At 37.2% G+C, this 18,035-nt stretch overlaps 1 protein-coding gene across 1 annotated transcript in view; it reads left to right on the top strand.

Annotated features, from left to right (window-relative positions):
* UHRF2 (ubiquitin like with PHD and ring finger domains 2) overlaps window positions 1-18,035 on the top strand; it is a 98,481-nt gene that overhangs the window by 35,452 nt on the left and 44,994 nt on the right. The window contains exon 4 of the mRNA XM_037156748.2: window positions 16,770-16,988. Within this exon, the coding sequence (XP_037012643.1) occupies window positions 16,770-16,988 (219 nt within the window). The remainder of the gene's footprint in view (window positions 1-16,769; window positions 16,989-18,035) is intronic.

The following is an 18,035-nucleotide window of genomic DNA, read 5'->3' on the forward strand; positions in this document are numbered from 1 at the left end:
AAATCTTTCCTGATACTTTCATGCATCTGAGGATTCAGCATGTACTTTTAGTTAGTTTTACAGGCCAGTTAAAAAGGTGAATTTGAGAATGCTATTCTTGTTAGTGATTTGCTTTCTTTAATTGCTTTATTAAATTTAGTGGTCTAATTTAGAGATCTTGATTTATAAATTTTAGCTGATTTCTATAAAGAGAAGAAAGCTAGAAAACACCTGATAGTGTGTACATGGAAGTATATATTTAAAGAAGAAAGTGCTTGTGAAAGTTTTATTTATTATATCTTCAGAATGAATAATTATTGTCTGTAGCTAAGCAAAGCTAATATCCTTTAAATATGAGTAAATGATTGCTAAGAGTTTTCATAATGTCATGAAAATTACAGTGATCTTATATGCTCCATGGTTTCACATTAAAATAGAATTGCAAGTTTACCTCAGAGACAAAGATTCTTTTTGTTTTTACTTTTTAATAAATTATTGCAAAGTACCCTTTTAAAATTGGAGTAGCTTAATCCAATACTTGTTAAAATAACAGTATGTGCAAGGCACTATACAAGTACAGTACCTTACCTGAGTTACCTCATACAGTCTTCATAAAAATTCAGTGATGTACTATAAATGCTTTTTATGTGTACATTGGAAATAACTGAAATTAGAGAGGTTAAATACTAACTTGCCCAATGTTGGATAGGTAATAAATGGTGGGTCTGGAGTCAGAAAAATACATACTTGCAACCACTATACCACAGTGTCTCTCAATTTTGAGAGAAGCATGCTTACAAAATATTACGAAATGTTTATATAGCATATAGTGTTGTTTATTTAATTTAGGAATTTTCTGTCAAGTTTTCCATATGTGCTTTTGCAGAGCAGATAACCTTAAACCAAATTTTTTTTTAACTTGGCCATAAACACCTGTGTGCCTTTTTCTGTGGGGAAAATCCATAGTTCATTAATATTAAGAGAGTTTTTAAACCAAATAGGCTAAACTGCCTTTGTGTTATGGGAGTAAAATCAAATGGAAATGTTATAGCATCACTTAGGAACTTGGAGGGTAACTTATTCTAGGCTATAACGAGAAGCTCATCTGGCAAATGTCTTAAGATAATGTTGTTGTTGCTCCCAGCATCCTTTAAGATTTTTTGAGCTATTCTCAGTGTGTGGTGCATGCTTTTGAGTAGCTTTAATTATGACTACTGTGAATAGAAGTCAGTGAGCCAATTCTGAATAAAATCAAGTGGTATTTTTAGATAAAAGTTTTTCTGTAAAGCAACAAAACTGATTTTCTTGAATGTATTGATACAGCAATCTATTTCTAAAGGAGTCCCCAAAATGTTCTGAGCAATGTCAAAATAATGATTTCTAGGTTTTGGTCAGTATGGAGGGTGGGGAGTAGTAGAAGATTTTCCTGTAAGCAAGCCAGAATGTTCTGTTGATCTTGAATATGAAGACCTAGAAGGTGAGGTTTAGTTCCGGAACCCTGGTGCAATGCCCAGGTTGCCCTCATTCTTTCTTGGTTGTTACTAATATATTTACCAAAGGCTGAGCCTATGTCCTCTAACTTTGTATAACTTGCAGCATTTGTAAATGAATGATAACCAAAGGAGGACTGAAGAAGTTTGGTCTGTAACCTTAACCATTGTTCTTCTGTTGTGTTATAAGATCACTCGGTGCTTAGAAAAATGACTTTACAAATATCAGTTGATTTTTATATTTTACCTTTTCAAATATACACATCATCCCTTTACATGAATTAGTGTTTCTCAAAAAGGTGTTCACCAACACTTCAGATTCACCCAGGTAAGGTGTTTAAAGTACAGATTCGTGAGGATCATCGAACCTCACCCTCACTCCCCAAATTGGGTAGGTGAGGGGGTAGATGCCAGGGGCCTTTTAAGTACACTAAGCAGTGGTTCTCTTACTGGCTGTAAACGAGTAGTGCAGGCATTAGGTTAGAATTTGGTTTGAATTATCTAGGGCTTTGGTTTATCAGTAATTTTTTTGTTTAACTCTTTCAGCTTTAATTTTCTCATTTGTAAATATGATTGACTTTCTTTTTTTCCCTAATAACCTTGAAATGTACCCAGTAATAACAGTCAGATTTCTTGGATTTCATTTATTAATAAAGCCAGGTTATTTTGGTAAGTATTCTTAAGTAATGTGGATTTATCTTTGGTGTAGGTATTTTTAATCTAATTATATTGTTTCCATTCTCAAAACAGTTATTGAACATTGTTATTATGTTCTACAAATGAGATTTACTTCCATGTAAAATGCTACTGTAAGCAGTTTTAAATAAGTTATTCTTGTCTGTGAGTGACCTTTACATTTAAGGTGTGAAACTCAGTAATGTTATCTATTAGAATAAGAAATGCTTTCTTTTTGCATGTGGTATGATATTAAAGATATGCCAAACTAGAACATGCCTCCAGATGAATGGTGTCCTTATTTAAGCATATTAACACCAGGAAGCCATGTTTTGAAGGAAGATTTCAATACTATTAATACTTAGTACAGTTTGAGTTTTCTAAGATTATTAGTTGGCTTAGAAGCCACCTAAGAAAATATAATGTTATTATTTTATAATAAACCTATTTTTTAAATAGTGCTTAATTGATTGCCCTGAAAGTTAATTCCTCAGACTTTACTCAATGATTATTTTGTCAATAATTTATCTTATACCTATATTAGAATAATACTTTGACTTCAGGTTCTGAGAAGAAGAGGTCATGTAGTACAGGAGAAAAAAGAATCCTGTTTTCATTCATCCATAGATACAGGGTTGGCCCTCAGCTAAGTGGAGGTAAAGTTGGCCTTGACTCATTCCTTCCTCTCTATGCTTCAGGTCTTTGGGGATATCTTGAGCCCTATTTTAGAAGTCGTTGGAGCTTCTAACATACTTCCCAAAATATTTTGTACAGTCTCCTGCACAGTTTTCCCCTGTACAAATGCTGGAAGAAATCAGCTGCTTAGACTAGTTTGCACTGGCTATCTTCAGCTGTACCTTAGACCTCATGGGGTGAGAGAGAATGCTGTGTGGAGGACTGCCTATACTTAAAACAAAAATACTTTTTCTTGACTACTGCTGTAAATAGCAGTTGAGCTGATTACAGAGTTTTTAGGAATACTAAACACATAATCTTTTAACAAGCCTTTTTCTTAGCTCTGCATAAAATTCTGTGTTCCCATAGATTTGTAACTATTTAGATCAAGACTTCGCAAGTAAGAATAGGAGACAGAGCATAATCAAGTGGATCTTTTTGAAATATAGTGGTCACAGTTTATTATATTTAAGAGCTTTAGTTATATAAAAGACTTTTTTGTTTAAGGGTTTCTTTTTCCAAATATTTGTACGCCCTGTATACTGCAAGCACACTAAAATTTGAACATATCTTCTCCTTGACGAAAACCTGCTGTTTTACAGTTAACTGGGATAACAATACACATTCCTAGCTTTTAGGGGACCTAGAGCTCTGAGAGGACAGGTGGAAGAGATACTATTGTATTCCTGAAGAATAGTATACCAGCGTAAAGAAGTAGGAAATACAGGATTACCTGAGGGTGTGGGAGTTATATGATGAGTAGTAAATGAAATTAAAAATAAATAAAGACTTCCAATTAAACATGACAGATTAAGACACATTTGTCTTCACTCCTTAAACCCTCCGGAAGACAGTAAAAGAAATAAATGCATAAACCCCTGAGGACAAATAATGAGGTAGAAATAAAAGACACAGAAGAGAAAACAACAAAATTTTTGGAAGGTAAGCTAATGGATAAATGATACCCAACTACCTAACTTAGCAAGCCAGAGAAAGTTGAACCATAAGGATATGAAGCCAACAACAAGCAGGTAAATTGTCGTTGAAGAAGAATCTTTGGGAGGCTCAGGCCTTGGACTTACCAGGTATCTTGGAGACAGGCATACAGAATAAAACTGAGAACAAGAGTATTGGTTAATTTATATGAAACAGCATTTAAACCACTCTTCACCCCACTCAAAGTGAGAGGGGGAATAAAAGAGGAAGATGTGTATTTAGGAAATAGGATTCAACATAGCAAGTATTGAAAGGAGATCCCAGCATAACAGCTTTGGAACAGGTCCAGTTCTACAGAGCAAGCTGTCTGGATTACTCTAGGACAGGTCTCTAAAAGATGTTTTGAAGCCCAAAGGGTAAGTAGAGTAGCTGATATGTCTGAACATTGAGTTTTACAACTGTAGCAGAATGGGAAAAAATTTATGATAGGTACATAGAAAACTTAAGCAAGTTAAAACTAAAAAGAACCGTTAAGCATTCAACAGAAAACAAAGCTTTGGAAGAAAGGGCATGTAATTAAAGCATACTTAATTATTTAGCTGTGAATACTAGTTAGTCAACATGTAAAAAAAATTATAAAATACTGATTTTTACAACCAACTTAGTTTGTATAATGTGCTTAAGAGCAAGAAGAGGTTTGCCAGTCATTCTAAGAGTATGGGTCTAGAGCCAGATGGTCAGGGTTTGAATTTAAATCATGTCTCTCTGTCTAAAGAACTCACTTCACTTCTGTTCCTCATCTGTAAAACAGGATAGAGTAGCACCTACCTCTTTTCTAAGAGTTAACATGTGAACACTTGGAGTAGGGCCTTTTCTTAACAATTACGAGAAAGAGGATGGAGGCAAAGGAACTGTGCCTGAGGGATGGGCTGAATAACAGTTTAAAGTAAGAATCAAAATATAAGCATATTAAAAAATAAAGTTAAATAAAAGAAATAACTAGAAAAAGCATGCATTTGGGAACAGAAGTCAGAAATATAGTGGGCTGGGCAGGAGGCCTTTTGTTTGGATTTTAACTTGAACCATAAAACATTTTATTTTCTGTGGTAGAAATCTTTAAACTTAAGGAGAGGTTGAAAGAATAGTATAATGAACCCATCAGCCAGCTTCAACCATTGGTGAACTCTTGGCCATCTATACCAGCATTCCCAAGCACTACTGGATTATTCTGAAGCAAGTCCCAAACGTTGTGTCATTTCAACCTGAAATGGCCTTATGTATGACTGGCATCTATAGTGGGAGCACTGTTCAGAACTCTGATCAAGAAAGAACTTGCTGGCCCTGGCCAGGTAGTTCAGTTAGTTAGAACTTCGTCCTAATACACCACAGTTGTGGGTTTGATCCCTGGTTAGGGCACATACAAGAATCAACCAATGAATGCATAAATAAGTGGAACAACAAATTGATGATGTTTCTCTTTTTCTCTCTCCCCTTCCCTCCTTCCTTCCCTCCCTCTATTCCTATCTTTAAATCAATAAATAACAATAAGAAAGAATGAACTTCCTGACCAGCTGCAAGGAATGAATGCAGTTAGCTGATAACTTTTAGCTACAGTACTTTTGAGATCTCACAGCATTGATCAAGGCACATTGTTTTTCTTACATCTTCCAGCCATTGACTAAGTGTGGCAGCAGTTCTAGAGTCTGGCAGCCTGGGACTGTATGGTCAGTGCCTGGACCATTGCTCACCATTGAGCTGGTCAAGACTTTGTCAGACTTGTACCCCATACACATTCATGCTGTTCATGCCTCACCCACTCTTTTCTCTTTCAAAATGCCAGACCAGCATCATAATAAGGGATTTTGCTACCTAGTCCTGTTCTTTCTCCCTAACTTTCATAAGCTCATCTTAATTTTGTCATCATTTCAGAGCATTCAGCTGACAAAATAGCTAAAAGCATACTTTTTAAAAATATATATTTTATTGTTATTACAGTTGTCCCATTTTCCCCCTTTCACTCCCCTTTGCCCTGAGCCCCCACACCCCTCCCACCCACATTCCCCCCTTTAGTTCATGTCCATGCATCATACTTATAAGTTCTTTAGCTTCTACATTTCCCATACTATTCTTACCCTCCCCCTGTCTATTTTCTACCTACCATCTATGCTACTTCTCTGTACCTTTTCCCCCTCTCTCCTCTGATTGCCCTGTTGCTAACCCTCCATGTGATCTCCATCTCTGTGGTTCTGTTCCTGTTTTAGTTATTTGCTTAGTTTGTTTTTGTTTTAGGTGTGGTTGTTAATAATTGTGAGTTTGCTGTCATTTTACTGTACATGTTTTGTATCTTCTTTTTCTTAGATAAGTTCCTTTAACATTTCATATAAGAAGGGCTTGGTGATGATGAACTCCTTTAACTTGACTTCATCTGAGAAGCACTTTATCTGCCCTTCCATTCTGAATGAAAGCTTTGCTGGATAGAGCAATCTTGGATGTAGGTCCTTGCCTTTCATGACTTCAAATACTTCTTTCCAACCCCTTCTTGCCTATAAGGTCTCTTGAGGAATCAGCTGACAATCTTATGGGCACTCCTTTGTAGGTAACTGTCTCCTTTTCACTTGCTGCCTTTAAGATTCTCTCCTTACCTTTCATCTTGGGTAATGCACTTATGATGTGCCTTAGTGTGTTCCTCCTTGGGTCCAACTTCTTTGGGACACTCTGAGCTTCCTGGACTTCCTGGAAGTCTATTTCCTTTGCCAGATTGGGGAAGTTCTCCCTTATTATTTTTTCAAATAACTTTTCCACTTGTTCCTTTTCCTCTTCTCCTTCTGGTACCCCTATAATTTGGATTTTGGAATGTTTAAAGTTGTCCTGGGGGTTCCTAAGCCTCTCCTCATTTTTTTGAATTCTTGTTTCTTCATTTTTTTCTGGTTGAATGTTTCTTTCTTCCTTCTGGTCTACTCCATTGATTTGAGTCCCAGTTTCCTTCCCAGCACTATTGGTTTCCTGTACATTTCCTTTATTTCACTTAGCACAACCTTCATTTTTTTAATCTAATTTGCAACCAAATTCAACCAATTCTGTGAGCATCCTGATTACCAGTGTTTCGAACTGTGCATCCGATAGGTTGGCTATCTCTTCATCACTTGGTTGTATTTGTTCTGGAGCTTTGGTCTGTTTTTATTTGGGCCTTTTTTTTTTTTTTTTGTCTTGTCATGCCTGTTATGTATTGAGGGGTGGAGCCTTAAGTGTTCCCCAGGGCAGGGAAACCCACTGTAGCTGTGTTGTGACGCTGTATGTGGGGGCGGGGTCCAAGAGGGAACAATGGCACCTGCTCCATTCTCTGTCATATTTCAGTCAGTTCCCCCACTTCCCACAAGCAAATTGGGCCCTTCTGGTGCTGATTCCTATTTGGGTGGGTTTGTGTACATTCTAGGAGCCTGTGGGTCTCTCCAACGAACTCTCCTGTGAGGCTGGGAGTCTCTCCCGGCACCTCAACTCCCACAGGTGTTTTCAATCAGTGTTTGAGGCTTTATTTCCTTGTGCTGGGATCCTGGGTTGTACGGTCTGTCTTGCTCTTTAGTTTCGCCTGGTTTACCTGTGCACAAATGTGGGACTGCCAGGTCCACCAGCTGCCTTGTGCGCCACACCCCTCCAGAATCCGAGGCAGCCTTGCTGGGCCTGCTAGATGCTGCCTTGAGCCCCTGGGTCCATCATCTGCCCGATTCCATTCCTCCTACTGGTCTGGATGAATGTCTGCTTTAACTCCTTGGTTGTTGGATTTCCATACAGTTCAGTTTTCTGTCGGTACTGGGTTTTTTTTGTTTCTAAATTGTTGTCTTCTTTTCAGTTGTGTAAAGAGGCGCAGTGTGTCTACCTATGCCTCCATCTTGACCGGAAGTGTAAAAGCGTACTTTTAAAGTGTGTATTCCATCTGATACTACTGTTGTTTGAAAGGTCACTTTGTGTGGTTGACCTTTGGCTGGTGTTTGGGAACTTGACATTTAGAAGGATTTTCATTCTTCTTTGAAAAAATGGCTCGTGGTGCCTAAACTGTTTGTGTAACAATATGGTTTATGCCGAACACTTGCTTCTGGGAGTCAGGAACTTTAGTATGTGCTGGGCAGTGAGTGCTTACATGACTACCCCCTATAGTAAAAAATCTTGGGTATTCTTTACTGTAATCCCTGGTAGATGGTATTTCACATGGGTTATTAAAACTTGTTGCTGGAGGAACTAAGCATGTTTTGTGTGAATTCACTGGGAGAGTTTTTGAGTCTGCACTCCTCTGGAGTTCATCCCATGTACCTATTTCCTTTGCTGATTTTGCCTTGTGTCCTGTCTCTGTAGTAAATCATGTAGCCCCTAGGAACAACTATATGCCATCCTGTGGGAATGAGTCCTACGAGTTCCCCTAGCAGCAAATCACTGAACCTGAGGTTGGGCATGGGGACCCTAACACATTTAAAAAAAAAAAGGCAACAAATCTCAAATGAAATTCATGATGATTCCTGAATATCAAGTAACCAGTCAATGTTTAGACTTCCTTAATTGTACTTTAAAAAATAATATATATTTAGGTTGTTCAAATACAGATCAAAGCAAGATCTACTTATTACATTTATTTGATAGGCTAAGTCTCAACCTATAGATTCCCCTTTTTTTCCCTGCTATTTATTTGTACAAGTGACAAATTATTCAGTTTTTCCCATTGCCTGGACTCACTAATTACAGTTCTGTAACTAATGGTATTTAGTATGTTCCTCTGTTGATATTAGTCTCCTAAAAACGCTTATAGCTATATCTAGAAGTTTGATTAGATTTAAATTACATTATTTGATAAGAGTTGTTGATAGATGGTGTTTACTTATTGTATGTCATTGAGAGGCACATAGTATCTGCTTTTTTGTTTTCACTTTTTTAATTTATCTTTAGATGGGGAAGGGAAGGAGAGAGGAAGAGAAATGTCAATGTATGGTTGTCTCTCATGTATTCCCTGATGGGAACTGGCCTGCAACCCAGGACTGTGCCCTGACTGGGAATCGAACTGTGATCCTTTGGTTAGCAGGCCCGCCCTCAATCCACTGAGCTACACCAGCCAGGGCCTCTGCTTTTCTTTTCTGTGGTAAGATTTCAGGTGTTTGTTTGACCATCCATTGTGCAATTTGCTACCAACTTGTAATGGTTTTGGCAGCCATTAATCTTGACCTAGATCCACTTTTATTAAGTGTTACGAAAATGATACCTCATTCTGTCTTTCCTTCACTTATTAGCTAGCACTTTTTTCATTAAAAACTTAACCAGTTAGTTCATATATAAAAGGTAGGATAAATTATTGATTCTTGAACTTTTTCAGTGTTCAGAGTAAGTTCCCTAGCATTCTCCAGAATTAAGCCAGTGAGATTTTTAAAGTGTCATGAGCTAATGGGTTTTAATACTTGTTTTCATCTCACTCAATGTTTTTTTGTTGCATTATTACTTGCATGTGAGTGTGCCCAAATTGTCCCATCTCTTGTCTGTGACAGCGCCTTCATGTTGAACCTGACGTAATAGTTTTTGAGGGCTTTGATAGTCTGCATTCTGGTGCAAGAGGGTGTCCCAACTGTTTTTCTATTTCCTTCCCAGACTTGGATTCAGCTATTTCTTCAAGGATTCCTTAGTTCTTTTTAGATAAAAAAGGTATTTAGAGCACATAGTCTGGACTGCTCATTGATTCTTGTTTGATCATGTTTCTAGGTCTTCTGTATGGACACAGCTAGGAAATACTTAAGTATGTGGTAGTTTTTATTGATATTTCCAATTAAATTTGGAGTTGAAGGTTTATAATTCAATCTCTTTAATTTTCCTTTTTTTTACCTTGAAAATGGAGGTTTCTAATAATACCACCATTGATTTACTTCATCCCAGTGGTTCCCAACCTTTTTGGCACCAGGGACCAGTTTCATGGAAGACAGTTTTTCCATGGACTGGGAATGAAGGGATGGTTTTCTAGCCTGCCACCAGATTCAGTTTGATTGGCACTTGCCATTCACTGATGGGGTTTGATATGAGCCTGCAAGCAATTGATTTATTATGGTCTCTGTGCAGTCAGAACTCTCTGCTAATGATAATCTGTATTTGCAGCTGTTCCCCAGCACTAGCATCTCTACCTTAGCTCCACCTCAGATCATCAGGCATTAGATTCTCATAAGGAGCGTGCATCCTAGATCCTTCTCATACACAGTTCACAGTAGGGTTTGCGCTCCTATGAGAATCTAATGCCCCTGCTGATCTGACAGGAGGTGAAGCTCAGGCAGTAATGTAAGCATGGGGAGCAGCTATAAATACAGATGAAACTTTGCTCTCTTGACCTCTGCTCACCTCTATGTTCTTAGGAAATAACTCTACTAGGGATATACAATTAATTTAGTATGTTTTCAAGTCTCTTGTAATAATTCCTCACTGTGTAGTTAAGTCATTAATTGTATACTTTTGTTTCAATTTACTTTTTTACTTTTATTGAATTTATTGAGGTGACATTGTTAATAACACTATACAGGTTCCAGGTATACACTTCTATATAATGCATCATCTGTATATTGTATTGTGTTCTCACCACCTCAAGTCAAGTCTCTGTCCATCATGATTTAACATTCTATAAACACTACACTCTCTTTTACCTCTGTAGCCCTCCTTTTCCTCTAGTAATCACAATACTATTGTCTGTGTCTTTGAGTTGTGGTAGGCTTTGGGGTTTTTTTGTTTTGTCCCTTTACCATTTTCACCTAGCCCCACAACACTCCTCTCCTCTGACAACTGTCATTCTGTTTTCTGTCTGTCAATCTTTCTATTTTGTTTGTTAGTTTATATTATACATTATAGTCCACATATGAGGGAAATCATATGGTACCTTTCTCTGACTGCCTATTTCACGAAGCATAATGCTTTCTAGGTCCATCCATGCTGTCGCAAAGCATAAGACATTCCCCCACCTCTTTTTTTTTTTTTTTTTTTTGTGAAGCTGGGTATTATTCATTGTGTGAATGTGCCACAAATTTTTTTATCCATGTTCATGTCCATCAGTCATGTGTATAAGTGACTACTCCATTTCCTATACTATACTTTACATCCCTGTGGCTATTCTGTAACTACCTATTTGTACTCACCTTCACCCATTCCCCCACACTCCCTTCCCATCTGACAAACATCAAAATGCTCTCTGTGTCCACGATTCTGTCTCTGTTCTTCTTGTTTGCTTAGTTTGTTTTTTAGATTCAATTGTTGATAGATATGTATCCATTGTAATTTATTCATAGTTTTGACCTTTTTCTTAAAAAAGTCTCTTTAATATTTCATATAGTCTTGGTGATGATGAACTCCTTTAGTTTTGTTCTTGTCTGGGAAGCTCTTTTTCTGCCCTTTGATTATAAATGATAGCTTTGCTGGGTAGAGCGATCATGGCTGTAGGTCCCTGCTTTTCATCACTTTGAATACTTCTTGCCAGTCCCTTCTAGCCTGCACATTTCTTTTGAGAAATCAGCAGTTGGCAGTCTTATGGGAACTCCTCTGTAAGTAACAAACTGCTTTTCTTTTGCTGCTTTTTAAGATTCTCTCTTTATCTTTAAACTTTGGCTTTTTAACTATAATGTGTCTTGGAGTGGCCCTCTTTGCATCCATCTTGTTTGGGACTCTCTGTGCTTCTTGGACTTGCATTTCTATTTTCTTCACCTAATTAGGGATGTTTTTTTCAAATAGATTTACAGTTTCTTGCTATTTTTCTTTTGCCACCCCTATGATGTGAATATCAGAACACTTGAAGTTGTCCCAGAGGCTGCTTACACTATCCTCATTTAAAATTTTTTTTTTCCTTGTTGTTCTGATTGGTTGTTTTTTACTCCCTTGTGTTCCATATCATTGATTTGATTCTTGGTTTCTCCCACTCTACTGTCGTTTCTTTGTAAATTGTTCTTTATGTCAAATCGTGTATTCTTTGTTTGACTAGATCTTTTTTATGCTATTGAGGTCCTCACTAGTTTTTTTGAGCATCCTTACAACCAATATTTTGAACTCTGCATCTGCTGGATTACTTATCTTCATTTTGTTTAGTTTTTTTCTGGAGTTTTGATCTGTTCTTTTATTTGGGCCATGTATCTGCTCATTTTGGGCAGCCTCCCTGTATTTGTTTCTATGTGTTAGGTAGACACCTGCTATGACTCCCTCCCTCCCTCCCTATCTTGGTAGCATGGTCTAGTATAGTAGGTGTCCTGTAGGGTCCAGTGGCACAGACTCCCCTACCACCCTAGCTGGGTACTCAAGGTGTGCCCTTCATGCACCCTTTATGTGGGCTAAGTACACCCTCCTCTTGTAGTTGAGCCGTGATTGCTGTTGGCAGGTCAGTGGGAGAGGTTTACCCAGGCCAATCAGCTGCAAGGACTGTCTGTGTCCACTGACCACCAACCTCCACCCTCTGTGGAGGATCAGCTGTGCCAGGGGCAGGGTGGTAGTACTCCGATATGGTCTGCAGCTGTCCACTGGATGCACTGACTCTAGGGTTTCCCAGGTGTGCAGGCCAAGGTCAGTTCCCACCTGTGTTTTGCCCAGGGCCACCCTGACTGTGCTATGAAGCAATCTGAAGTGGGCTTGGAGATTGGTAAAGCCAGGCTGTGAATCTAGGCTTGAAGCTGCTAGTGCCAAGCTGGTGACTACTTAGTAAGAGGGACAGGGGCTGGTGGGTCACTGAGGCTGACTGTGCTTGTTTGAGAGGATTCTGTAAATTATAAAGCACAAGTCAAGACTAACCATTAGTATGGAAAAGCCTCTTAACAGCTTGGGTGAGCCTGTAATTTGGGTGGGTCAGAGCCTCAGGGGATCTCCAGAGTGGGGCAAACTGTGTGAGCCAGGTTGAAGGAGTCTCTGATATGGCACCTGCCTGCTGGCTCTGTGGTTCTGTGGGGGGGGAGGGTTCAGAAAAGCGACAGTTCCTCTGCTCCTATCTTTCTGTCTGGGAGAAAGCTGTCTCCCAGCTCTCACCCTAATGCCAGACACTTCAGTTTCTCCCTGTATGCCACCAGTGCCTTTCAAGCTTCTACCCTGTTGTTGGATCTCAGAGTAAGTGAGTCTGAGTAAGTCTGTATGTGGGTTTTTTTAGAGGAACTACTTGGGACTCCAGAAGTTTCTTCCACCAATGCAGTTCCCACTGGTTTTTGTGGACAGAAGTTATGGGGTTGTATCTTCCTAGCATGGGATTCCTGGGCTTGGGGGCCCTGGCACAGGACTGGGATTCCTTGCTCCCAAGATATTCCTTCTGAATTTTTATCCTCCACATGTGGATGTGAGACCAGGCTGTTCTGTGTCTCTGTCTCTCGTACCAGTCTGGGGGAATGTTGTTTCTTTGATTCTGTAGTTGTCAGATTTCCATTCAACTCAATTTCTGAGGGTTATGATTGAGGATTGTTCTATAATTAGTTGTTATTTTGGTATGGTTGTGCAAGGAGGCAAGCAATATTTACATATGCTGCCACCTTGGCTGGAAGTCCTGTAGATTTTATTTTTTAGAGGGAGAGAAATATTAGTTGAATGCCTCTTGTACTCCCCCAAGTATGGACATGGCTCACAACCCAGGCATGTGCCCCTATTGGGAATTGAACCAGCAAACCAGCAACCTATGGCCAAATTCCCCTGTACAATGAGACAGTACCACTTAGTGTTCCCATCAATAATCTATGAGAATACTAGTTTTCCCACAGCCTGAGAACATACTGTTATCAAACTTCACAAAATATTTTAAGTAGATCTCTGTTGCACAGTCTTTGGTAAAAAGTATGATATGGACTGTAAAGTGTGATTCTAACAAGGGAAATATATTGAACCTTAACAGTCAAATTGAAGAAGTGTAGGTAGGTCTTCACTAAGAGGGTATAGTTAAACTAAAGAATTATTGGTGTAGCATAAGGAGGACGTAGCAACTAAATGGAGAAATTATGAAGAATTGGGAATAACTCCTAAATTTCTGAGAGTATGAAAGATTTCCTCTAAAGAATACTTAGCATCTGCAGATTATCAGATGTGGGAATTCTATCTTGGATAACCTGAATTTCGGATGCTTCTGAGATATCTGTGTTGAAAATGTAGTTGGATATATGAATCTAAAGAGAAAAATTCGGGTTAGAGTGGAGCTTCCAAGTCATCACTCTATGTGGTGTTATGTGTAGATGAAGATGCCCAGGAAAAGAATAATAGTAATATTTGAGTACTTAGATGTTCTTGACTTTGGTAAGAGTAGTTTATGTACTCCTTCCACGTTTATTTTTTTCATATAACGATTGACTTAACATCTCTTTTGCTAGAATTAGAAAAATATACTTTATTTTCACGACATTATTTACAGACTATATATTATACCTAAACCTTTAAATACAATTCTGTTGTGAAATCCTACAAATTTAGTTCAGGGCAAACATAGCTTAAATTCTTGTGCTCTGAAATGTGGGATGATTTATTTTACCTTAGCTTCTATAAACATTTTGTGTACAACTTTGAAGCATTGTTCAAATTCTCTGCTTTGTTTAAAATATTTCCATTCTTGATATATAATTTTGACAAACTTAAACATATAAATGGAGAATTTTCTTTTTTACCATTGCAGTTTTTTTTTTACTGTATTATACAGAAATACATGATAATATGTCAACTGAGAAAAGAGTTTTCTATTTTACATGGCCGTAAAAATATTGAGGCAGGAAACAAATTCACAACTTTAGAATTAGACCCTAGAAGATCTAGATTAACTTCTTTGTTTTATAGGTTGGGAAAGTATTGGTTATTTTTCCAACCAAACTAGTGTGAAATAACATGAGTATATAAACTTCAAGGGTTAGACTAGAGACCTCTAAATTTAGCTTTTTACCATTAAAATTGAAGGAGACTAGAGCCATACACATGACCTTGTACTTATCACTTTCTTTAGAATTTTTCTGTGTGATAATGACAAAAAATTAACAACTTACATTTATTTACCCTATCATATACTGTTTTAAGCCCTGTACAGATTTTCTTATTTTAGTTCTTAAAACAACCATATGAGTATAGTTAGTTACTGTTTTAGGTACCTTTTACACATGAGAGACAGAAAAGTTTAGTAACTTTCCCAAAGATATGCAGCAGCAAGAAGCTAAACTGGGATAAAAAATTATATATAAAAAGTAATAATAAATGGCAAAACCCACATCAAAAAAAAAAAAGAATCAGAGGCTAAACTGGGGGTTTAATCCCAGGCAAGCTAAAAATAAAACATTCTGAGTGATGATAAAGGATTCAAAATCTTACCATACAAGTTGAAGGGAATTCATTTAAAATGTTTTTATTTAGGAGAGAAGATTGAGGGCGGCAGGGACATTTTGACAGTTAAGACCTAACAGTCTGTTGTGGAGAGAATATATAGATTTCTTCATGGAATTTAGGTATACAATGAATGAATTCCAAAGCTTGTCTTTGGCCCAGTGTCAATATCTTCTCCTTTTCGTGTTAAAACTGACACTTCATCACTTACTCCTGAGCAAAGGTTGCATGATTATTTGGAAGGCTTATGGTAGAAGGGAATTAACTATTGCAAAATTTTTTTTAATTAACTATTGGGAAATTAACTAAAGATCCCACCGAGGGTAAATATCTATTTATTCTACATGAATTAGATATACTGTTTGATTCAGAATAACCAAGGCTAGCTGCTGCGGCTGTGCCCAACTTCGGACCCACTTATATTTTGAACAGGCCACTCAGTTGGTTATGGGTTAATGGTTTCTTTGTAGTTTCTATCTGTTAATGCTGTCACACTAGGGCATGATGTCTAATTATTTTGTTCCTAGAACACAGTAAGTTATCAAACTTGAGTGTGCTTTAGAATTTCTTAGAAGATTTACAAAAGTAGATTGTTGGGCCTCATTTCCAGAGTTTCTGACTCAGTAGATCCCAAGCAGAGTATAAGAGTTTGTCTTTCTACCATGTTTCCAGATGATGCTTTATGTTCCTGGTCTAAAGACCACACTTTGAGGACCACCACTATGGTAGTTTAGCCTGCCCCAGTAGAACTTTCCAAGAGCACAAACCAGATATTACTCATTTCTTTTTCCTCTGACTACCAAACAATTCACAAAGACTACAAGTCTTATTTTATAGAAACCATTATGGACTGTTACATTGCTGTCTTTCATCTGTTGAAAGCAGAAACTAGGCCTAAAATTGAGTAACTTTCTAAGCTTTAGGTTCAGATCAGCTGTAGTTTTATGTTAAGCTTACATTTAGAAACACAAAAATCAAATTCTGCTAGAATTCTTTCACATGGTTCTACTTTATGATACTTAAAAAATCTAGGGTTTTGTTTTTGCCATTACTAGGGAGTTAGCTACCTATAAGATCTACAATTTTATCTTTTCTTCCTGGAAAAATAGATGCTATTGAAATGTACTGGGTTCATGTTCTTAGTATGTGTAAAGCAAATGGCAGAACTGAAACTGTTGCCAAATTCAGGAAGAGGTCAGCATCTACTCCTGTTAAAGTAGTTCTTAAACTTCCATTGAGGAAATGTGTAGAAGAAAGAACCTGTGTTTTTTTAATACAGCTCCTTCCCCACCAAGTTAGCAAAGAATGTCTCACTAAGATTTTAGCAAGAATTATTTATTCTGGTAGTTAATATCATGGATAAATATGTTACCTTAAGTGCTATTAAGAATAATATCATTAGGCCCTGGCCCCTGTGGCTCAGTTGGTTGGAGTATCATCTCGTAAACTGAAAGGTAGAGGGTTTGATTCCTGGTAACCCCAGTCAGGGCATGTATAAGAGGCAACTGTTCAATGTTTCTCTCTCACACATTGATATTTCTCTCTCTCTCTCTCTCTCTCTCTCTCTCTAAAATCAATAAGCATGTCCTTGGATGAGGTTAAAAAATAACAGTAATATTAGGTTTTTATGTATGTTGCGTACATTTTTTGTCTTATTTGCCAGTTAATAAGCAATGTTCTGTGATTTTTCTTTTTCCTCAGATATCCGGAAAGTGGTACTGTGGAAATAAATGTGAAGGATCTTCGACCACGAGCTAGAACCACTTTGAAATGGAATGAACTAAATATCGGTGATGTGGTAATGGTTAATTACAATGTAGAAAGTCCTAGTAATAGGGGCTTTTGGTTTGATGCAGAAATTGCTGCATTGAAGACAATCTCAAGGACCAAAAGAGAACTTCGTGTCAATATTTTCTTGGGGTAAGAGTCTCTTCACTGATGTAATTTTTAGGTATTAAGCCCATGGTTTTTTTTTTTAAAAACTGGAATCTATGAAAGGTGGAAATTTGCATACTATAGGAGACTTATTTTAAAATGTTGAGAATTTTTAAATTAAGAATGGCCCTTAAATCTCCATAGCTACTTTATGGTTGTAGAAATTATTTGGAAGCATCTTAGAAATAACAGGTTTTATTAGAGAGATCCTTGCTTATCTCACGGAACTTTTAGAGACTAATCCAAATAATATACAAGAGCATCTCAATAACCATGTTTGCTATGTAGATCTGTGTCAATATAACAGCTATGACTGTCTACCTAACCAGCTCTCTGCTGGTCTTACAAGACTATTGAAATTTTTCTTTATAGTAATTTTCTTCAACTTAGAGAATTTTACAAGCTTAATGAAGAGAATTCAAAAGGTAAAATATCGCCAAAATATCAAATCATTCAGATGTTTTTATCATTAATTCTTTAAGAAGTACTTTTAAATATTTCCCTCATTGTTTCACAGCTACCTGTTTACACTTAGGAAAATATTATCGCCATCTTTCTTAGTCCATTTCTTCTGAATAGAGTTTATTGGATGAATAGCCACTAATTTACCTGAAAAAAAAGTTTGTTAAACAGTTTCCAGTTCTTTGTTATAAATAAATAATTACATAAGCAATTTTGTAAATGCATACTTATGCTTTTTTTTTCTTTTTTTAAGAATGAGTCCTTAGATGTACATTTGCTGTGTTAGGCACTGGGGATTCTAGGGTGACCCTGACAGTTTTCTTTTACGTAAGGGAAACAGCCAGACTAATAATATTCCTGTCAATTTCTAGTTGAATAGATTATTCCATAGTATAATATATGCAGTGCATATATAACATAATGGATATATCTATGATAACATTTAGGTGACAAATATGGGTTGAAGGATCTGCTTATGGTGAGTAATAACAAAGCAGGGGTCTGTAAACTATAGCCCACTGGCTGCCTGTTATGAAAAGTTTTATTTGAACACAGCAATATCCATCTATT

The sequence above is a fragment of the Artibeus jamaicensis genome, unplaced genomic scaffold, assembly GCF_021234435.1.
Source record: "Artibeus jamaicensis isolate MK-2021 breed Jamaican fruit bat unplaced genomic scaffold, CSHL_Jam_final scaffold_1964, whole genome shotgun sequence".
Lineage (NCBI taxonomy): Eukaryota > Metazoa > Chordata > Mammalia > Chiroptera > Phyllostomidae > Artibeus > Artibeus jamaicensis.